General features: G+C 41.2%; 2 protein-coding genes across 5 annotated transcripts in view; both read left to right on the forward strand.

Annotated features, from left to right (window-relative positions):
- Positions 1–3,485: 3,485 nt before the first annotated feature.
- LOC141780440 (cyclin-dependent kinase 5 activator 1-like) lies at positions 3,486–10,089 on the forward strand. The gene is made up of 3 exons (XM_074655660.1): positions 3,486–4,005; positions 7,061–7,709; positions 8,389–10,089. The coding sequence occupies exons 2-3, from the start codon at positions 7,194–7,196 to the stop codon at positions 8,878–8,880; spliced, it is 1,008 nt and encodes a 335-aa protein (XP_074511761.1). The 5' UTR covers positions 3,486–4,005; positions 7,061–7,193; the 3' UTR covers positions 8,881–10,089.
- A 7,385-nt stretch (positions 10,090–17,474) lies between these two features.
- LOC141780445 (vesicle-fusing ATPase) overlaps positions 17,475–22,764 on the forward strand; it is a 44,541-nt gene continuing 39,251 nt past the window's right edge. For 2 of the 4 annotated variants that reach the window (XM_074655680.1, XM_074655681.1), the window contains exon 1: positions 17,475–17,631. In XM_074655680.1, coding sequence (XP_074511781.1) covers positions 17,620–17,631 — 12 coding nt within the window. In that variant the 5' untranslated portion in view covers positions 17,475–17,619. The remainder of the gene's footprint in view (positions 17,632–22,764) is intronic. The other 2 variants (XM_074655678.1, XM_074655679.1) reach the window with 2 other exon arrangements.

Raw genomic sequence — 22,764 nt, forward strand, 5'->3', positions numbered from 1 at the left:
AAATATGACATAAATTGATATTTCTGTTTTAATTAGCTTCTTTATTTATTTATCTTTGTATTAATCCCCTTATTTATCTAATCTCCTGTTTATTTATTTAGTTAGTTAGTTTTTAATTATTTTCTAAATTGATCAATTTATTCATTTATTTGTAAATGTATTTTTGCAATTATTTTTGTATTTATTTGTTTATTTTTGCATAATTGTTTTAATGTATGTATTCACTTATGTATTTATACATTTATTTATTTATTTCTGCACGATTTTCCCTTTACAGGTCACCCCTCATTTTTTTTTTTTATACATTTCTAAAAAAAATAAAATACATAAGGTAAAAAATAAAAAGATAAATAATTAAAGAAGAAAATTAAAACAAATATCAATTTATGTCCCATTTTATCAATTAGTTCATCACTACATTCATTTCTAATATTATTTTTGTTACATTTAATGAAATATGTATTTATTTATCGTGTCATTTATTTATTTATTTTTGATTTTGCCAGGTTCTGTCCTCTATCCATACAAACCGCAGGTAAAAAGCATCTGAAAATCATTCTTCCATTTCCTTACTTATCATGATTTAACGACCAAAGAGGTCTGACCAAAAAAAAAACATGTTTGTCGACAAGCACTTGCGGGTTAAAAGTGCATTTTCAGCTACTGAGTTTAAATGATAAGTGGGCTGGATATTAGTGCCACTGGGTGCCATTTGCCTGAAACTGTTAACAGTGGAAACACAAGCTCTGATTTTCCAGGATATTCAGGATTTTGTTTAGACAAGGTAACATATATCTGAATTAGGATCAAGATAATTGTTTTGGTTTATTTAGTTTGATAAAAATATAATAGCAGGTGTTAATATGTAACTTAGAGCAAATACCATTTACCCTTTCCTTTAGATAAGCTGGCTTTTGAATTTGCCACATGTATTTACTGAGGAGCCTGTGAGTCCAAAAGCTGCAGTTTGTCCACATGATTTAGCCGTGAATCACTTTGGACTCTGGCTTCATTTGCTGCTTGACAGTCTGGAAAGAAACTTCCTCATGCTTGGGGAGACGCTTGTGATCTTTGGAGTGTGCGGGTTAATATGAGTACAGACTGGGCACTAGTTAAACTCCCTGCCTAGGGCTGCCATGCTTTGGAATTAGATTACCATGAATCACTGTTTCATATTAATCATTTGAATCAAACACTTTCCATCCGTCATTGTTTCTTAGTTGTGCTGATATACTGCCTGCGTCATCAGGGGGTGTAGAGTATCACTTGCTCTGCTGACATATTTGGTAACACTATTTATAATAACCATCATTTATAAATGGTAAACTGATCAAACTTAGTTAATAGTTATTTAACTGTTGACAAACAATGACATGATAATTAATAATGTTTACTAATTAATAGTAATGGGTAACTTGTGTTATTTTAACAGTTTATTGTTGTACACATTATAAAATTGTATATACTATATAAGTATGTGTTAATGATTAAGATATTATTTATTAAACCTTAAAGAAATTGTTCTATAACATCTATAAACATTCCGCAGATAGATATTTGTAACACTTTGGTTGGTTTTCAAACCACCTATAAACATTATTTAGTTTGCTATTATAAAGTTGCAACTGATGAACAATTTTTATTTTATCATTAGTTTGTGTAATATGAAATAATTAGTTTAGAAATTCTATATTGTATCACAGCTGATAAGAGACGATAACAATTACATGCTGATTGTATTAGTACACTATCTATTAATAGTTTATAGTTGCACACATTATAACATTTGATATACTATATTTAATTTGTATTTGTATAGCTAGATGGACAAGGAACCAATTATTAACCATCGATTAACTATTAACTATCTATCTAAATAATGTTTATAGATGCTTTACAAAGTATTTATTAACCAGAAAGAGAAAAACAAGAGCACGATAGCGACCTCCTGTGACCATAGTAGTTATTACAGGAGCAGAAGTGGAAGTCAGGCGGTGGAGGTCGAGGCGGATGCATATGGGACACAATACACAGGGTGTATATATATATATATATATATATATTCATTATTTAATGATCTAAAGATTAAAGCAGCCAAAGTAAGAAAGCTGGAGGTTTAACAAGGAGAACAAAATACCAAAGAAAGAAAGCCACTTCCAAACTGTTTGTCTCAAAGTACTCTAGGTTATTAGAAATAGACATCATCCTTTTAGGATAATTCTGATTTATTTATTTATTTAATTTTCCTCAAGTACTGGAATAGAAATATCCAACCCATAGTAGACCATATCAAATACACAGTAAAATACTGTATGAATGCCTATAAGGTGTTGAGATCTCTTGGAAGGAGAGTTGACTGTAAAGGAATGGAGTTCCTGCCACCTAGTGACACGTTTGGCTTTTGCGGCGAGGACCAGATCCCTCTAAGAACATAAACTGACAGATCTAACAGACTCAGAAGCTCACTTCTTAAATAACGCTCCAAAGTTAGGATAAATTTTGACGAGGAAAAACTGGCATGGCCATTTTCAAAGGGTTCCCTTGACCTCTGACCTCAAGATATGTGAATGAAAAATGGTTTTATGGGTACCTAGGAGTCTCCCCTTTACAGACATGCCCACTTTATGATAATCACATGCAGTTTTTTGAATGCAGTATCATCGTGTTATTTGTACCTATTCTAAAAATGGTGTGTTTGAATATTTCTGCATACTGGGGTCCATGCATAAACAGTCTTGACGTGCCAGGCTGTTGTGGCTGCATATGGAGCTTCAACCCGCTACTGAGGCTCCTGACTGTGTATGAAATTAATAAAGTGTAAAATTGCCAATATGTCTTGTTTGTTCCTTGTTACTGATAGAGAGTTCAATCATCCAATCCACCAGGCAAATTTTTCTTGGGCGCTACCCACATAATCAGCTGTGCTGCTCATCCCACAAATGCATGATCCTTACAAGTTGGACATCATTGTGAAGGTAAATAAACAGGCTTTCCCACGATGTAAAATACAATGACAATTAGCATTGTAACAACAGAGAAATAATCCACCAAAAACAAGTTTCCGAACTTTTTTTTTCGAGTATATATTAGAAGTGTTTTACGTCAGATCAAACCCGATTTGTCATATTTGGTTGTATATGACCTGCTTCTCTGCTCATTTAGCACCCACAGTGTTACTGTTAGTGGGGCTCGGCCTACTCAGAGTGATTCATAAAATCCTCCATGTTCAGCCTCCTCCTCATCCTCATCCTCCTCCTCCTCCTCCACAGCAGCAGCAGCAGCAGCAGCTTTAACACATCTGGTCGGCTGGTTTCAGCACCTCGGACAGCGAATCCTCCGATAGGCTGCAGCGCGTCAGCGGCCAATGGCTTCTTCCTCTCCAGCGACGCGGCGGCTGCGACGCGCGGCAGCAGCACTCAGCATCCCGGTATCAGCCAATCAGAGGGCTCCGTTCATCTCCCACATCCAACCCGAATAACTGCAGATGCCCGCATCAAAGCAACGGGTCTCCCTCTCTCTCTCTCTCCTCTCTCTCTCTCTCTATCTGGCAGGTTTACATAGCTGAGGGTAGAAGCTGTGCTGTCTATTTTTGGGATTCATAGTGGCCATTTTTTTTTCTTTTTGTCAAATGATTAGAGTTTGTTTTTTTAGAGAGATATGTGCTGTTTTGATTCACGTCTGAAGGAGGTTCATCGTAGACTCTGGACGTCAATAGCAGTGACCGTCACAGGCCTATAGATAGATAGATCTAGATCCTCAATGGAAGACGTCTTCCTGCGAGCTGCGAGCGAAGCAGTGAAGCGCATCTCGCTCCGCATCTGTATTCCTGTCGACGAGCGAAGTCTATCATAAATGAAGCTTTGAAAAAAAAAAAAAAAAAAGGCAGCAGCCCACCAGGGAGACCCAACCTGTCCGGATGGAAAGCCTTTTCACATTTTGACCAGCAGCCAGTGAGGGTCAAGGTGTGATTCATGGATCTCACAAGAAGAGTCGATTAATTAGAAGGTAGGCTTCTTTTGCTGCATATAATAAAACAAATTCATTTTCATTCTCACAACCAAATGAGAAGCCCACCAAAGAAATGCTCAACACATTACGCACAGGTGTGTGGCAGCTCTGTTTCTTCATATTTGACATTATTCATGTTGTTGAATCACACAACACATTAAAGAAAACATATATGTCTTATATGTTTCAGGCTGTGGGCGTGTGAGAGCGCATGCAGGCCTATCAGCTGATGTTTCTGAAGCTGTTTTTTTTTTTTAAAGGCTTCCATTTTGAAGCTAAAATGGATGCTTGCGCACATTTCTTCCTCATGCCTCCTCTATGGCCTTATCTTGGTTCTTATATAATACTGATGGACACTGCGGTCCTGCAGTTGCGCTGATGCATATGCTTTATGAGGAGAGATATCATCAACAATGTTTAATGATAACAGAATCCATGGTTGCTGCTTCATGCTCCACAGCATGCTCATTTTCTTTGACAAGAAAGTAAACAGCAGATGTGGCCACTGTTGAGCATTTGGTGCTATGATGTGTACATTATGAAGGAATGCCATCATATTATGTAGCTATAATACATTTTGTCAGTCAGGTTGAGAGATATAACATAACCAAACAATGTATGCATAATGCTCTGTTCATTAACATTTGATCATAGGTAAATGTTTTTTGTAAAATTCAATAATCTTGAAAGGGTTTCCTTCTGGCTCACTCCCTAAAGCAGTGATTCTCAAAGTGGGGTCCGGGGAACCCCCAGGGGTCCGTTGCACTCTGTCAGGCGGTCCCGCAAAATAATTTGTCATAAATTATAAAATTGTGCTGTATCTTTAAAAAGTATAGACGTGGACCATTTGCGCCAATGGAACAAGCATATTTTGCCCATTATGCCCAGTTGCACAGTGGTTCATGAAATAGTCACGAAATTGAATGTATTGATTTGTGTAAATAGACACTAATTTCACATTTTTTTCCGTGATGGTCAGCACAAAATCAATTTGTATGTATTCCATTTAATTGTGAACCGGGAAGTCTAGAGAGCGGCAAACGCCACATAGCTAGCAGGTCGGGGTGGCTGGGTGGGTCAAAAAACACAGGACTTTCCCACAGGACACTTGTGTTTGTGTCCTATGTGAAACCAGAAGTCAAAGTTGATTTATTTGCTTTATTGATTTATTTAACTTCCATACTTAAGTTACGGCACTTCCGTAGTTATTTTTACCCAAACCACAATCTTTTCCTAAACCTAACTAACTCATTTTGTTGCCTAAGCCTAACCATTTTATTTTGAAAAGACTGGAGCGGAACATGCGCATCACGTGTTGCTGGACATTTGCAAAAATTACGTTGTTGGAAGTTGTGCTGAGCAAAAAAAAGTGAAATTCTATGTACACGAATCAAATAGATTAAATTGTGTGACTATTTCACAAACTGCTGTGAGACTCTGTTGGTCCATTCTCCCACCCAGGTTAGCTTTGGGCCAATAGAAACTCATGAATCAGTCACGTCACACAGGGCGCAAAGAACCGTTCCTGCTGCTGCTTAGCTTATTAGCCAGCTAGCTAGCTGGCTGAGCATGGAGAAATATTTGAGTCAGTCCATATAGTCAAGTGACGCTAAGACCAAACTAGTTAAATTGAGAAAATATGACGACAGTTATATCGAGCGACAGCGACGGCAGACTAAAATGCGTCATGTGTCTTCAGGTGCTAGCGAACGAAGCCATGAAGCCGGCCAAGCTAAAGCGACATCTGATTACAAAGCACCCAGAATATCAGGGCAAAAGAAAGTGGTGTTTACATGATTGAAATTGAAATGTGTTTCTGTTTAACACTATCAAACAGGTCTGAAGTATTCAGGTTGAAAGGTTTTAGAATACAAACAGTTCAAATGGCATCTAAGAGTACAAATGGTAGCAAGCATTATGCTTAATCTGTGTTACGATTATGAGGGGGTCCTTTGAACATTGTATCCCCTTTAAGGGGTCACTGTCCCCAAAAAGCTTGAGAACCCCTGGTCTAACGAAACAAGCAAAAACGGTGTTTTGAAAAGTCAACTCAAGGTCCACTTATTAGCTTTTTGCTGGGCTTTAAACCAGATTTAATGGTCTTATCTTCCGAGGAAGTGAAATGTGCTCAAAAGCTCTGGGAAAAGCTAATAAGTGGACCTTGAATAGTTTCCTTTTTGCTCACAAAAAAAAAGTTGAAGACTCCAGTGTGAATGTTCATTCTCGGCCTTAGAAACAGTAACTCAATGTCTATCTACTGGCTTTTTCTAGAGCTTTCAACTGCATCTCACTCTCTTCCTTGTTAGATGGCGTTTGTACAGTTGTCATGGTAGCTGTGACACAGCGACAGTAAGTCGCTATCTATGCAGTTATCGCCATGAAAACTGATTAACTGCTGAGGAAGACCATGAGATGCAGTTAGCGTTTTCTTTTTCAAATTAAAACATCATCTTTTATTAAAGAGGACCTACAGTATTATGCTTATTTTCAGGTGCATACTTGTATTTTGGGTTTGTTTACATGCTTTGATATTAAAAAAAACGCTTTACTTTTCTCATACCAGCTGTGCTGCAGTACCTTTCTTCACCCTCTTTTCCCTCTGATTGGTCAGCTGGCCCACTGTTGTGATTGGTCAACCAAACCAAACTCTTCAGACTCTGCTCCAGCTCCGCTCTAACTAGCTTTGGTTGAGGGCATGCCAAACTTGCCACTAGGCAGGTATTATGCAAATGTGTTACTTGGTGACATCACCACGTTACGGAAGAAAAGGCAGGACTTCAATCAAGGTGTTTCAGGAAGTTCAGGAGTAGCGTTTCTCTAGGGGAGAGTAACTCCCTTTGGCGTGGACTTTAGGCTTCGTAAATTTGCAGACATCTTACATGCACAAAAAACGATATAACACACTAAAGGAAAGTGGAAAAGCACAAAAGCATAATAGGTCCTCTTTAATTATGAAGTGTTTGTTTTTGATGGCTTAATATTGAATTGTTTACTACATGTAATGGAACTAATGGAACTAATATCATCACTCCTTCCTGTTCTTGGCTCACAGGTTCGACTTCCTCCAGAAGTGAGACACTTTGGTCCTCTCGAAGCTCTTTGTCTAGACCAATTAAAGAGCTTTCACCCCACTGCTCCCCACTCCACCCTTCCTCCGTCCCACTGCTAACCCTTGTACAGACATCATGGGTACGGTGCTGTCTCTGTCTCCCAGCTACCGCAAGGCAGTGCTGTTTGAGGACGGCCCGGCTACGGTAGGCCACTACACAGCGGTCCAGAACAGCAAGAACGCCAAGGATGCTGCTGCAGCAGCCGGAAAGTCCCTCAAACGCCCCTCTATCATCAGTGTGTTGCCATGGAAGCGCATTGTGGCTGTGTCGGCAAAGAGGAAGGGCTCCAAGAAGCTGCAGGCAGACGCCGGGGACGGTGGGAAAGGGAGCTCTCCGGACGGCCACGCTTTGGCCACGGCCAACTCAGCCTCCAATAGCCTGAAGCTGAAGAAGTCTCAGTCCTGTGCCAACCTCTCATCTTACACCTCGAACCAGGACCCCTCGGCCACTACCACCACTACCTCTTCCCTCCTGCCCATCTCCAAGACCTTGGCTAACGTAGCTGCTGTTGCTGCCAAAAAGAATTCCCTCACAGGTTCTGGGATCCATCCGTCTACTGCAACCGGCACACCAAAACGTGTCATTGTCCAGGTAATCCTAACCTGCCGGTTAGATTTTTATCAGGTCATTTAATGGGCCTTATCTGTGGTTATAAGCCTCATAGATGTGGGTCAGAAGGGGCCTACTACACCCATTAGTAGGGTTTATCATTGATTCAAATGGGTGATCACAGATAGAAGGAATAAAAGAAGACGACAGCGACCTCTAGCGACCATAGTTATTATGACAGGAACAAAAGCGGAAGTCAGGAGACCAGGGTTTGCATCCCGTGTGAAACCAACAATGTGCAGTTGTCTTTGTGTTCACAACCTTTAGTTTCACTTTCACTTTTCGAATACATTATTTTAAGCCAAAACTTAAACAAAGTGTGGTTTTATTGCCTAAACCGAGGCAAGCTGTTTTGTTTGTGTTCAAAACATAACGTTTCATTCACTTTTACAATGTGTCTTGCTTTTAAATTATTGCTTTCACTTTTACAACGTAGTAGGTGTAGCAGGCCCCTGCTGACCCACATCTATGAGGCTTATAATGACTGATAAGGCACATTTAATGAGCTGATAACAGGCAAATTTGGTGCACTAACCCCAACTGAAAGCATTCTATCATCTTTACCTACCTTGGACTCATTGCTGCCTCATTTCACCAATCCTTTCCCCAATCCTCTTTCTTACTTCCCTTTTTTCTCTTTCCTTCCCTCTCTCCAATGCAGGCCTCCACCAGCGAACTGATGCGCAGCCTGGGCGAGTTCCTGTGCCGTCGCTGCTACAGACTGAAGCGTCTATCCCCGACAGATCCGGTGCTGTGGCTGCGCAGCGTCGACCGCTCCCTCCTCCTACAGGGCTGGCAGGATCAGGGCTTCATCACTCCGGCCAACGTGGTCTTCCTCTACATGCTGTGCCGCGACGTGGTCTCGTCCGAAGTGGCCTCGGAGCGCGAGCTGCAGGCCTCGCTGCTCACCTGCCTCTACCTGTCCTACTCCTACATGGGCAACGAGATCTCCTACCCGCTGAAGCCCTTCCTGGTCGAGGCGGAGAAGGAAGCCTTCTGGGACCGCTGCCTGGAGATCATCAACCGCATGAGCGGCAAGATGCTCCAGATCAACACCGACCCACACTACTTTACCCAGGTGTTTGCTGACCTGAAGAACGAGAGCAAGAAAGAGGAGGAGAAGACCAAACTCCTCATAGGCCTTGACCGATAAGAGGGAGCTGGGAGGAGGGAAGGAAGGATGGATGGATAGAAAGATTGATGGAGTTAATAGGTTGAGGACGGGTGAACTAATGTAATGCAGCGTAGTGATACCTTGGAGCAGTACTGTTGTCTGGTGTCTCTACTAGTTTATCATTAACCAGATTTCCTGTTTGTAACCCAGAACAGCTTCTGGGAGTAAATACAGTGTTTAAATCGTTTGATTTGTTGGATAATGAGCAAACAGAGAGAGGCAGAAACTGATCCGTGTCTCGCCTGAAGGCACCAATTGGCCTACAGGGCACTTTAACCATAGCAAACCAGATCAAATCAGGGTTGCTGTCTGGTGTAGCCACACCATCATCAGCCACATGATTGGATCTGATTAGATTCCCAAGACTGACAGGCTACTTGTTGGTATCCAACGCCTGGATCACTCGGCTGAGGATGTGACAATAGTAGGCTTTAAGGCAGAGATACGATCATTAGTTTATCCGGAACAATGTAACTGACATCGCAGACGGATGTTTTATCAAATGCCCGGCCAGCAGGGTTGGTGATGTGACATTAACAGGCTGTGAGAAAGAGATATCTATGGTTTTCTATCTTGTGCCTCAGGCTCAGAGACATGCATCAGGCTGACCTGAACCTTGTTTCAGTGAGATAAGAAATGCAATCCGATATTCCCATTGAAGTATTTCTCTGTCTTTTGATAAAATGGGTTTAGAAACGCCAGACAACACAGATTTACCAATCAAGGGTGATATTATGAATATAAAGATACAGTATATTGATACGATGATGTTGTGTGATAGCATCCAGGCATTTCCGCTATAGAGAAATGTCACGGTAATGAAAATCAAGATCCACCTTGCATGAGGTCACTTCATATGTCCTTGCACATGACATCCTGCTTATTGCCAACTCCACTTTACCTTATTCCTATTGTCCTGCCCAAGCTTATTGCACTCACCAACACTGGCTGCGAGGTCCACTGTTGAACCTTCAATAATGCCACAACATGGACGAGCTAGAATCAACCACAACGCAACTAGTCTGCACATTCGTCAGACTGTGAAATTCAAGTCGCTATTTGGCGTAATTGTACTGTAGTGGATTAATTCATCCACATCTTACATAAAGTACTGAGCTTCCGAGGGAACATTTGGGTTTATCTGCTATAAAATTGGGAGATCAGCTATTTATTTTTAAGAGTATGAAATGCTAATCCCTTAGGCACAGATTAATAATCATTAAACAAGCCCTTCTGTGAGCTGTTTACTTTTACAAAAATATGGGGAAATGCAATACTGACCCCTCCATGGCATATTTTTCATTCATTCATTCCTGTTCCCCTACACTTTCTCCTGCAGTCCATATTGGTGCTGTCCTGAGTGACCACAGGGAAATGTTTTAAAGAAAGAAAGAAAGAAAGAAAGAAAGAAAGAAAGAAAGAAAGAAAGAAAGAAAGATTTCTGTTTTAAAACCCTGCGCTCATCTTGTACGCTTCATACTGTATGAATGATCGGTGGAGCTGGGTCGTGGAGGACTAATTCGGAGAGTAAATCATGTGATCTGTCTCAACCAATGGCTACACACGTCAGGATGAAAGAAAAACACATTCCAGGTGTGTGTGTGGGCAGAAGCTACAAGTGTAGATGTAGAACTTTTCTTCCAAAACAACGCTTTGATGTTGCCGTCGCCACTCGGCTCGAGGGACCTCCTCTGCTGTTTGACGTGTCGCCTCCAACTCCACTCTCCTCTTTCCTCCGCTCGTTACTCTCCACAGCAACCCGGACAAACTGAAACAACACAGATTCTCTCTCTTTCTGTCCACTTGCTCCAGTCCGGTCTGAACCGGTCCTGTCCTTTCTGGTGTGGTCCAGTCCTATCAAGTCGTCCCATATTTAGAGACTCTCTGGACCCGACGGCTTAGTTATTCACCGAGTTGTTTGACATGCATGTGTGCTTCTATAGGTTTCCTAGCATGCTGCTTTGTGTTGGACACACTGCACCTGATATTACAGAAGGGACTGAGCGGTCGTCCCACTGAACTGAGCCGAAAGCTAGACTCAGTGATGTGACATCCAAGCGACTCGGCACAAGGACTCTGTGTGAAAGGCCAGTTGTATCCTTGCCTATACGCTTCACATAGAGCGATAAAGGCAAGTCCGAGCATCAATCCTTCATCGGATTTCTGCTGTTCTTGGTTCCATGGTGCTTAGGGGCCTAAAAGACCCCTTCAACATTAAATGGTTCCCCTTTCAGAAACCAGGAATAGAAAGAAAATTTCAAAATCCATGCAAGTGTCAATCAGTTTGATTGGATATTTAAGGGGTTCTACAGCAATTCAGTATTGCAGTTCAGTAAAGATGGGGCGTCACAAAAGACATATTTTTAAAAGAATGGTAATAATTGATGCTGCACAGTGGTGCAGAGGTTAGCACTGTCACTTCACAGCAAGAGGGTCGCAGGTTAAAACCCGCTGTTAGCATGGGTTTTCTCTGGGTTCTCTGGTTTCCTCCCACTGCAAAGACACGCAGGTTAGGTTAATTAATGACTCTGAATTGCCCGTAGGTGTGAATGTGAGAGTGGATGGTTGTCTGTCTTTATGTGTCAGCCCTGTGATAGTCTGGTGACCTGTCCAGGGTGTACTCCGCCTTCGCCCAATGTCAGCTGGGATCAGCTCCAGCCCCCGGCGACCCTGAATAAGATAAATGGTTACAGATAATGAATGGATGGTCAAAATTGAAGGAGCAGATGACAAGATATCCTGATTTATAATTCCTAGTATGGGTAAAGCTCCAAAAATGGTAGATCCTTCATTTCCCATAATACTTTCTTTCAAACTCCACACCTCCAGTTTCTAACATCTCAGTAAACATGTTCTAAGTCTCAAGCCCAAGCAGGGATGACCCCGGTGACTTTGGAAAGCTCCCACTGAACGTCTTGTCAAAAATCAACTGAGCGTCCTCAAGAGATTCCTTGCCTCGATGATGTCACATCACTAAGTTTAACCGGAAGCCAATAAACTGTCTTCAATTTTAGGAAAGCTCTGCCTTCTCAAACAGGGCAGAGATCGTGTGCCATATCATTCTAAAGACTAATTATTTCATACAAAACACAAACATGAGCCAACTCAAAGTCTCTGACTGCTGAACAAGAAAGACTATGAAGGAATCATGAATACGATTTTTTTCTCAATGTTGCTACGTCATGTATCAGAGATACAGAAAAAAGAGGGACTTTGTTCCGATGGGAAGGACGTGGAATGGAAAGCTTGTGATTTTAACACACAGTGAAGTTTTATGTGTCACTTTGCAAAATGTAAGCCAAAATTGGAGTCATCCAAAGCTGGAGCATTCAGCATTCTGTTCGTGAATTTATCATTTATGATAAACGATATTTGGCCTGCTCTCTGATGGGATAAAAAACTGAAATAACAGTTCCCTATGTACTTAAAAATAACATGGGAAATGAGATTTTAAGAGCTTGTTAACAAAACAGAATGTCGTGCCTGTTTCCAGACTGGGTGTGTCCAAGGTGCAGGTGATGTTTTGTGTTCAGATGATAAACCGACTGGGCTGCAGTAGGTACCATGCTGTAAAAATGATGTAGCCTTGATGCAGAGTCAGACCTCATGAGACAAATATGCACATGAAGAATGAATCCATGGCAAACAAGCTTGTTTACATGCCCTTCCTCCTATAGCTGTTTCTGATGGGTTGAAGAGTACACAAGTAGCATTCCTATGATGACTGTTGAATAATCATTTTGTTCCTTAATTTGTTGAACTTAAAGATCCAAACTGCAGGTTTGGTGGGAATTATATCACAGCAAGACATTTGGTAAACTGAAAGAAGTCACAGTGATAAACAAAAAAAATGATTTTTTTGACAATACAATGATTTGGCTATCGCCCAGATTTAGTAGCAAGAGATGAATGTTATTCTTTGTGGTAAATCTTAAGGTTTAATTGACCGTTCGTTAAGCCCTGCCGCAACATTTATGATGAGTGAAACTACGGGTCCTCGATTTCAGACTGAGGTAGACAAAAGATGCATTTGTCAGCTTCTCCTTTCTAGCCAGCAACGGTCGATTTTGCCGCCTAAAAAGGCAACTGTCGCTGGCAGACTGAGCTAATGTCAGCTCAACAAGTTGGTTAAAAATGATGTCTTAGACTCACTTTTTATTGTTTGCGGCTGACTTGTTTTAAAATGATGTAAAAGGGCTCTTAAATATGCACTTGATGGCTACATACATGATATAATGCTAGAAGACTGAAGCTAAAGCTGTCAGATCCCAGGCAAAATGTTAGTAGTTGATAATCCATGTAGAACAGTGGTTCTCAACCTTTTTCGAGTCAAGGAACCCTAAATTGATACACATTAGGTGACGGACCTCGATCTGAAAAGATTTTGGTTGTTAAATATGATTAAGAATTCTATAGTTGTCAACTACAGTGGAGGAATTCACTTCCTATGATCAGAATAGTCACTCTTATGAGTCTTACTCACATTGGACTCACTTCTATGGTGAATTAAATAGAGTGCTACAGGAATGAGTCCTAAAACCTGGAAATGAGTTAGTATTTTAGCACTTACGGGTTTTTTTAATGGGTTTTTAGTTAGATGCCTGAAATAAGGTCTGTGGTTAATACAAGCTTAAGAGATTTAAACGTTTTGTTCTACGACCTAAAATATGTCAGTAAATATCCTGCTCGTGAATTTTGAAGTCTTTATGTGTCTCAAAAAAGGCGGTTGCTGACAATGGCTAAATGAGACTACTAAACGTCTTCACACTGACTCGTCCGCCTTTACAGCCTCCTTGTGTATACTCGCGCTCCTGCGACGTGGTGTAGTTAGTTTATAGCCTAGCTATTGGCGATTACATTTACACTTCAAAAACCATAAAAGGGTCATTTGTGAAGGTTATATTGCCGAACAAAACGTGTCGTGTAAGTATCATAAATGTTTGTTTACCACAGAGCTTATTTTCTGCAATAATCCAAAACCCAATAGAAAAATCCCATTGACTTTTTGTTGAGGGAACCAGGGCGATGCTAACTTCCTGGTTGGCATACAAAAATACGTTATCCTTGGAGAACTCTATAGTGAAATTAAACTGTTCTCCATTTTTCTGGGGCCCCCTGGAACTCCCTCAAGGATCCCTGGTTGAGAACCACTGATGTAGAAGACATGAAAATGAAGAAACTGTATTGTTCTTGCAGTGTAGAGCTAGTTAGTCCTAAAATTGTAACTGTGATACAGAAAAATGTAGGATCAGAGTTTTTTTGTTTCACTTTTAAAGTTACAAGAGTAATGTGTTTGACAAAAGTAACATTATCTCCAGTAACATTGGATAGGTTGGCTGGAGTCTAAACTGTCCCAAATCCAGTAAAGAGCAGGACAGAGCTGTTAACGTTATAACTTAAGTAAAGCTGGGTTACTACAGTAGCTAGTTAGCTAGTAAGCTGGTCATGGTCCTACATTTTGTCTCTTGTGGTTTTGGTTTTGGAAAGGCTAAAAGGACGCCACCCTCCAAGCTCTTGAAAAGGGATTTAGCGAACGATCAATTGAACTATTTCTATTAAATTAAAATTTGACACCCTTTCCTTGGTACAAAACACACACACACAAACACTCAAAGTATTATATTTTGATTATTCAATACCATGCGGATGTCACAGCTTTTGACAGACAAGAGGAGAGATGATGTGTTTCTCTGTGAAACAAACGAACTGATGAGCAAAAGTCCCTTGAGATTCTTCACTATTTTTGCTTCCACCTGCTCTGGTCCCTCCAGCTGTGCAGGGACAACAACAAAAAGAGACAAGGAAGCCAGACCAGGAGGCGAGGAAAGGAAACTTGTCCTCTGAATGAACCCTTTTTGTTGAATTCGAGAGAGAAGTATGGGTTGACTACACCCCCTCCTATACATGCTCTCCTCATTGATCAACTCATAACTATGTGCCATATTTTATCTTGCAACACGTACAAGACAAAAACTATCGTGTAACATATGAAGCTTATGATAATGATGATGAAGTTCTTATGGTTTTCCTTCCTTTTCATTTGTGAATCATGTTGTGTAAAGAAGAATCTTTGTTGAACAAAAGTCAAGGCTACTAGTGTTACTAGAGTGCTGATGCTGCAGTCTGTTACTATGTGGATGTATGAATATGTATGTGAGAAATAAGAATAATTTGATCAACTGTTACAGGTACTTTATATAAAAAAACCTTTACAAGCATGGTGTCCTTTTTATTTTCAGGTCATGTGATTTTATAGACAGGCAGTTCTTAGTCTGACCACAGCAAGGCAGCACTGAGTCATTGACGTGATCTACAGCAGCTGCAGGTGAGGCTGCAGGAGAGATTTAATTTGGTTCAGGGATGAAGTGGTATTTGGGGAGTTCTGAGAGCTCCTATCCAGGAAGAAGCCCCATTATAGGCAGTAGTACACTTATTGCTTGCTGACTAAAGTGGGTGTCATATTGACAGATTTTATGACGCACCAAGAGAGCCATCAAGGATGGATATGATTCTAGCTGGGGTGCTGAAATTTTATTACCAAGTGCTGCAGGGAGATGGCGACTTCTGGTGTGAATAGAACTTCTCCTAAAGCTCTCAGTCTTCCTGTATACATATTCTGAAATCATTTTGGCAAAATACAAGATGGGATTGATTTGTTTAGGTTAACACAGTCAGTGGCACACTGTAAACTGCAACGTCTTTTTGAGTTTACTCAACTTTAGGGCCAGCTAGTTGTGTCAACTCAGTTTGATATACGTAAGTGTCAATATGAACAAATCTTAAACACCAAATCTTTTAACTGAACGGAGTATACTGAATCATATAGTAAGAGTTGCAGCATTTTATGCCTTTAGTAATAGTTTTCAGTCACGTGACGTGAAATGTTTTATTTTTTACAACCCACAAGTGTTTACATCACCTCTCAAAAGAGGAAATACAAAGATATACATGTATATATATATATGTATATATATATATATACAGTATATGTGGTAATAAACCAGACCTTTGGTGACATCATAGTGCAGGCAGGCATCATGCAGAGTCATGATGCAAGGTGCTAATAGCTGTAGCATTACACAGCAAGATGTATATATATATATACATACAAACTGCAAGTCTAAGGCAAGTATGACCCATATACAGCACCACTGCAGTATTTCAATCATTAAAGTGGAAGCACGCTAGCTTATCAACTCCTTGATCACAACAGAATGTAATAACTTTTTCCAATGCTCATTTTAGAGGCCACCGCAAGAAGACGTGTTGATTTTATAAACCCTCAACAGGCCATTCAGGTAGAAATAATGGATGAGAATAAATCTAATATAAATGAAAACTATAATTACCACCTCATGTTTGTATGGCTCCACCAACCAGTCAAGGTACAGTTTACATCCATGTCTGTCCAAAATGTCATCACTTCATCATTTTATCCTGTTAGACATTTGTTTAAAATTGTCAAAATTAGCATATGAATTCTTGAGTTATGGCCAAAAAAGTGTTTTGTGACATAACAGTGACCTTGACCACCAAAATCTAATGAGTTCATCCTTGAATCCAAGTGGAAATTTGTGCCAAATTTGAAGAAATTCCTTAAAGGCGTTCCTGAAAATGGGACGGACATAAGGTTGCCGTGACCTTGACCTTTGACTTTTAACCACAAAAATCAAATCACTTCATCCTTGAGTCCAAGTAGATGTTTGTGCCACACAATTTTTAATGCCTACATTTAATTAAAAACAAAAAATGTTGGTACATTTAATGGTATATTTATTGATTTATCGAGTCTTTTATTTATTTTTGATTCGCGGTTCCGTCCTTCATAGATGAAATGAACGAGTCATTACAAAATCCAATCATTAAGACTATTTTAAAAAGAACTAATATAGGAACTGTAAGTAGACTGACTACAATAAAGTGTAGAATTGTGACTGTATTCACACTGATACACAAAAAAAGGGCAGAAACACAGTGAACATGTTTCTCTTTATTGCGTTGCTGTCCATTGTGCTGAATGAGCTTCAAGTACAGCCCTGGTGGGCAACTGCAATCTAATAGTTCTTATTGTGTTCAGCTAGCTAGTGATATTTTCCTATACATGGTATTTGTTACTGTTCCATTCCCTTCTTTATACTCCATTTGGGTGCTTGTACTATTTCCCCTTGTCTCAGCAGGATTTTATTACTGTTAGTATGATGGAGAGACAGTCTGTGCAGCTGGGGCGCTGTCCATGGTGCTGAAGCACAGAGATATTTACCAAAATAAAATATGAGGCTTTATAAAATCCTAGGGCAGAAATAGCAGGTAAAGATGATAAGACATTTTACAAATTAATACAAATGAGTGGTTCCAGTTAAATTCAAGGCAGTTCACATTCATCACACTTACAGTCAGTGCAGTCCAGTCGTGTACACGTGCCAACGTGCATCATCATGTCGACGTTTTTATGCTCAATAATACTGTCACAGTGAGCTGTGTTTTTTGCCCACTTTTTGCCAATCTGCCACGTGAGTGTTTCTGACCAACATCAGTGAATCCCCCTCAACCTCACGCGAGCTAATCGGGTGCGCTTCCGCTCGCATCAGCCAATCAGAGCGAGGTGCGCTGCAGCTTTATAAAGCCATCTGCTGCTGAGCCTTCCTGTTCACCGTCTCCTGCTGTCCTATGAATCATTGACCCGAGCTGCATCCTCTGCATCTACAACAAACCGTGAAGATGGCGGCCCGGGTAAGATATATATATATATATATATATACATATATTCTTTATTTTATTCAAAATATGTAATATAAACGAGGGGGAAACATGGCGTAAAAATGTCGGGCGATAAATTGTCTCCCTTCAAATTGTAAGCAGCCTTTGGTGGCTTTTAAGCGCCTGAATGTCACCGCCACACAGCAGAAATGTGGTGTTTATTTCACATGATGATGCAGCACCATAACATGTGTCAGGATGAATCATTTGTGCATATATGAGCTCCAGCGTCATGCTGCTGGCTGCTGCCTTCTCGGGGAGTTTCTCTGGCTAAGCCTCTGCTCAGCTTGCCCTTGAGTCGACGCGGCTGCGTAAAAAAACACAAACGGCCACTGTAAAAGCTTTTATGAGCTACTGTACTGTGTGCATCTAAAAACAACAGAGTGGACGTCTTTGTGTGAATGCTCTCAGCACATCGTGTGTAGCCTACAACCAGCCCGTTATCAAGCATGTCAGCATGCATTTGATGGTATTGGTCAATGGTTGTTGCTTTAAAGCCTCCAGTCGTCTGCAGTGTGTTTTGCGCTTTATGCGCTGTGTTTGCGGTGTGGAGCAGGGCAGCAGTGCGTATCTGACTAGCTGGATTGTGTGCATTTTTTTTTTTCAATGGTTGTGCAGAACCTGTAGAGGGAGGATGCTGTCACATAACATGTGTGTCCACCTGCCCTGTTGTCTCCCTCTCTCATCACATGCTCTATACTGTAGAGGGCGCAGATCATTTAACAGACAGGATAGAGCTGCATTTTTAAAGTATAGCATCCACTGATTAAAAATAGGCCAAGCCAGCTATTGAATTTGCTGCATCATGACATTTATATTCCTGGTGGAACCTGCAGTACATTTAGTAAACCGATCACATATGGAGACATCTCGTTCTTTCAAAGTTGTGATCCTATATCGTTCCATCAAGTTTACCACGTATATATATATAAAAGCATCTGAACATCAAAGGCTGCATTTTGATTCTGATTATATACGTATATATCTTTATTCTAGAATAATGCTACAATCTCTTAAAGGTACAGTGTGTAGGATTTGGCAGCATCTAGTGGTGTGGTTGCAGATTGCAACCAACTGAGTTTGCCTCTGCTCACTTCCTTTCCAAGACTGCGGTAAAATTTGAATTCTTTTTCTGACAAGCCGGCCCTCATTAACCCATCCTTGGCGCCCAGCCAAAAACAAGTGAAATCCATAATTTATCGCCAGCTGCAGTGTATGTCCAAAACAGACAACTGAGTCCCAAGTTCACCAGACCGGGAGAGTTAGCAGCCACGATGCTGCGTGTATTGTCGTGGACACATGCAGCCACTTTCCCAGAAAAAGTCTCCACCGCATCAGTTCATTTAGCTGCGAGGTTGTCAGCTGTGTGTCTGCCTGGCCTAACTTTAGCGGGTGTCCAGCAGACCATGTGTGTGATGGTTGCTATGAAGTTATCAGCAACGTTATAGCTGTGAACGTAGCAGTGCAGTGTGTGTACAGTTTATTTGTCGGTGAATAAATGCTACAACTCCTCAAGACCAAAGCCAAGCTCCTGTATCTAGCAACACTGGCTCAGGTTCACTTAAGGTGGGCGCATAAGGTGGACCAGCTATTCACCTTTAAGTGACAAGCTGCTCCTCCTTTTTATATAATTTATAATATTTGTTTTCACCGTTTAACTGATAGCATTAATCGGTCAAAATTCTAAATGTCAGTTAACTGTTAAACGGTTAATTATTAACATCCCTAAACACTTAGGAGCAACAGAAGTCAGACGGCAGCTGGCAGTTTCGGAGAAGTACGGTGTTCTTCAGGTAACATAAAAACATGAAAGGCTCTCTCTAGAGCCAGTGTTTGGTTTGTCCGTTCTAGAAACATGGCAGTGCAACATGGCGGAGTCCGTGAAGAGGACCCGCTCCTTATGTAGATATGAAGGGCTCATTCTAAGCTGACGAAAACACAATTCATAGTTTCAGGTGATTAAACACCAATGAAATCATAGTTAATAATCGTATATTCTAATATTTCTGCTAATACATCCCCTGAAATGCTACACGCTGTTCCTTTAAAGGATTAGTTTGACATTTTTGGGAGATATGCTTTCTTTGTGGCAGAGTTAGATGTAAAGATTGATACCACTCTTCAGTAAATATGAAGCTACCGCCAACAGCTACTTAGCGTAGCTTAGCACAAACACTGGAAGCAAGGGGAAACAGCTAGCCTGGCTCTGTCAGGTGACAAAATCCACCAACCAGCACCTGTTACGCTCACTAACTAACACGTTATATCTTGTTTGTTTAATCTGTACAAAAAGAAAGTGTAAAAATGACAAATCACTTTTTTACAGAGGGTTATGTGCTTTAATATTTCTTGGCTAGAAGCAATATCGTCTCTAATGGTTGCCTGGCAACTGTTTAGAGGCAAGAAATAGTCTGGCACATAAACTTCTTATAAAACGTTGAATTGTCGCTTCGACACTTCTGTTTTTCAGTCTTTGTGCTAAGCTAGCAAGCTGCTGGCTGTAGCTTGAGTGGTATCAATCTTCTCACCTAACTCTTCGCCAGGAGGAGAATAAGTCAAACCAAAATGTTGAACGGTTCCTTTAAAAAGAAGTGGCGTACACTCTCTGTATGCTGCAGACCTCTATGAGTTGTGAGCAGTTCCACAGTATCATTTTATTCCTAGAATGGTGTGACGTAGCTTTAAATGCATGGCTGGGCATCTCGGTCTATCTCTTGTCTATCTCTCATTCTGTCTTACATGTATTATTTGAGGGGTTTATATATATATATATATCTGTGGTAATAAACCAGACCTTTGGTGACATCAAAGTACAGGCAGGCATTGTGCAGAGTCATGGTGCAAGGTGCTAATAGCTGTAGCATTACACAGCAAGATGGTCTCATAGTGCTCATGTTACTATACAAAGAGAGTGAACATGAATAATATACATTAATGCATGAGGGTGTACCTTTGTTCTGGTATATTTCAACAGGCGGCTTATTCATAACCTCACAGAGCAGCCGTGCAGACCTTAATGACCTCATTCACTAGTTACACCCCTTCACTGTACTTGCAGACATACAGAAGTGACACTCAGGGGTTAATATGTGTCATTAGGTGGGTGCTCTTATCCAAAGAGCTTTGAGCTGCTTGTGTATAGATTTTTTTTAGTTGTCTCAGTGGAAATGTGACTGCAGAGGAAACACTGTCAGTGAAAGTCTTTACTCATAGCTCTAATAATCTTTCTACTGTAATAGTTGGAAGCAAAAATCAGTATGAAGCTGGAGGGAAGCGCTGACCCGCCAGTCCATTTTTACTGCAGAGCCCAGAAAGGCTACAACGGCAGCATTTTGTTTAACAGTCTGACCACTGACTGATTTGTGGGTGAGGCACAGCACCCGAGGGAGCTCCGTCAACACTGCTTTGAGGGATCACATGTTGATTTTTTACCTGTGGATTGGATTCGGACATTACTTCTTTTAAGTAATTACATGTAGTAAAAAAAGCTCAATGATGCCACTCTCATATTAAAACCCGGGCCCGGCCGCTATTCTGTCTTTCAGAGGTTCAGTACCATAAAGGCTCAGTTTTCAAGCACGAGAATTTTCAGGCCAGAGAATCGGAGCAGCGGGGGCGGTATTGCATTCCCTTTAACCGCACCATTGTGACGAAAAGAGAGCTGAGCTGGAAGGCAAAGCTCTCGATCTACCGGTCAATCTTCGTTCCTACTCTCACCTATGGTCATGAGGGCTCGGTCATGACCGAAAGAACTAGATAGTACAAGCGGCCGAAATGGGTTTTCTCAGGTGGGTGGCTGGCGTCTCTCTTAGAGATAGGGTGAGAAGCTCAGTCATCCGTGAGGAACTCGGAGTAGAGCCGCTGCTCCTTTGCGTTGAAATGAGACTGCTGAGGTGGTTCGGGCATCTGGTACGGATGCCCCCTGGGCGCCTCCCTAGGGAGGTGTTCCAGGCATGACCAGCTGGGAGGAGACCACGGGGAAATACTCTGGACTAGGTGGAGAGATTATATCTCCACTCTGACCTGGGAACGCCTCGGGATCCCCCAGTCAGAGTTGGTTAATGTGGCCCGGGAAAGGGAAGTTTGGGGTCCCCTGCTGGAGCTGTTGCCCCCGCGACCCGACCCCGGATAAGCGGTTGAAGATGAGTGAGATGAGAGCAAGCTAGTGAAGATACTGATATTATATGAAACTAAAAAACCTAAAGAATCCTATTGGTACAAACTTGACACGCCACCCCTGAGTCCAAAACTGACGCTAGAGGGGTGCCTAAAGCGTCACAGTTTGAAGCGTAGGGCCACTGACCAAGCTGCCGTATTTGACAAGTTGGGAGTGAAGACGCTTGCAAATGCAGTATTTGTATTACATAATTATTTGGTATTTCCCACAGTTTTAAATTAGATTGACAACAGGGTTGATTTGAGGCCAGTGGGCATTGCGGATGCACAGTGAACATTATTTGCCAATAAATACAAAATGTTCTCCTTCACCACCCTTGTTTAATGGACGTGCATCATGCATCCAGATGCAATTAATACCATAAAAATAAATAATGCAATGTAATTGTTTTACACGCAGATGTGACTGGATTCTAAATGTGTGTGTGTGTACAAGGACAGAGGACATTTGATGGTACATTCCACCTCTTGGTCATCCAGCATGAGTCAGAAGTGTCCATCGGCGTGTTGTTCGACTCTCCCGGCTGCTGACACACGCACGCACGCACACACATATAACCTTCACCCTCACTTGCCCAGCAGACCATGTAGTTCTACTGTTGCTGGGCATACTGCAGCCTGTCAGATGGAGTTAGGACAAAACAAACAGTTCCACAGACTGACACCATCATGGGCTCTAAACCTGGGGTTTAAGGGTTAATATGATGTTGGTTGAGGGGTGATAAATCTCGATCATCTCACTATTTATATTGCCAATATGATCAATGGTGTTGGGAGAGAAACTGCTCACGCAACTCTTACTTCTAAAGCAGGTGATGGCCTTTCAACAGCCTGTTTTGTCAAATGTGTTCATGAATTATTCATGGCTTTTTTACTGCCAGGAAAGCTTTCAGTGAGGGATGAAGATGATGTGGGTAGTCTGCGTGTTGA

This window comes from Sebastes fasciatus, chromosome 13 (genome assembly GCF_043250625.1).
Source record: "Sebastes fasciatus isolate fSebFas1 chromosome 13, fSebFas1.pri, whole genome shotgun sequence".
Classification (NCBI taxonomy): Eukaryota; Metazoa; Chordata; class Actinopteri; order Perciformes; family Sebastidae; genus Sebastes; species Sebastes fasciatus.

Excerpts from the sequence above, each read along its gene's own strand:
- LOC141780440 (XM_074655660.1), top strand. The coding sequence starts at position 7,194 with ATGGGTACGGTGCTGTCTCTGTCTCCCAGCTACCGCAAGGCAGTGCTG. Across the intron at positions 7,710-8,388 it reads CAAAACGTGTCATTGTCCAG|GCCTCCACCAGCGAACTGAT; the intron begins GTAATCCTAACC and ends TCTCCAATGCAG.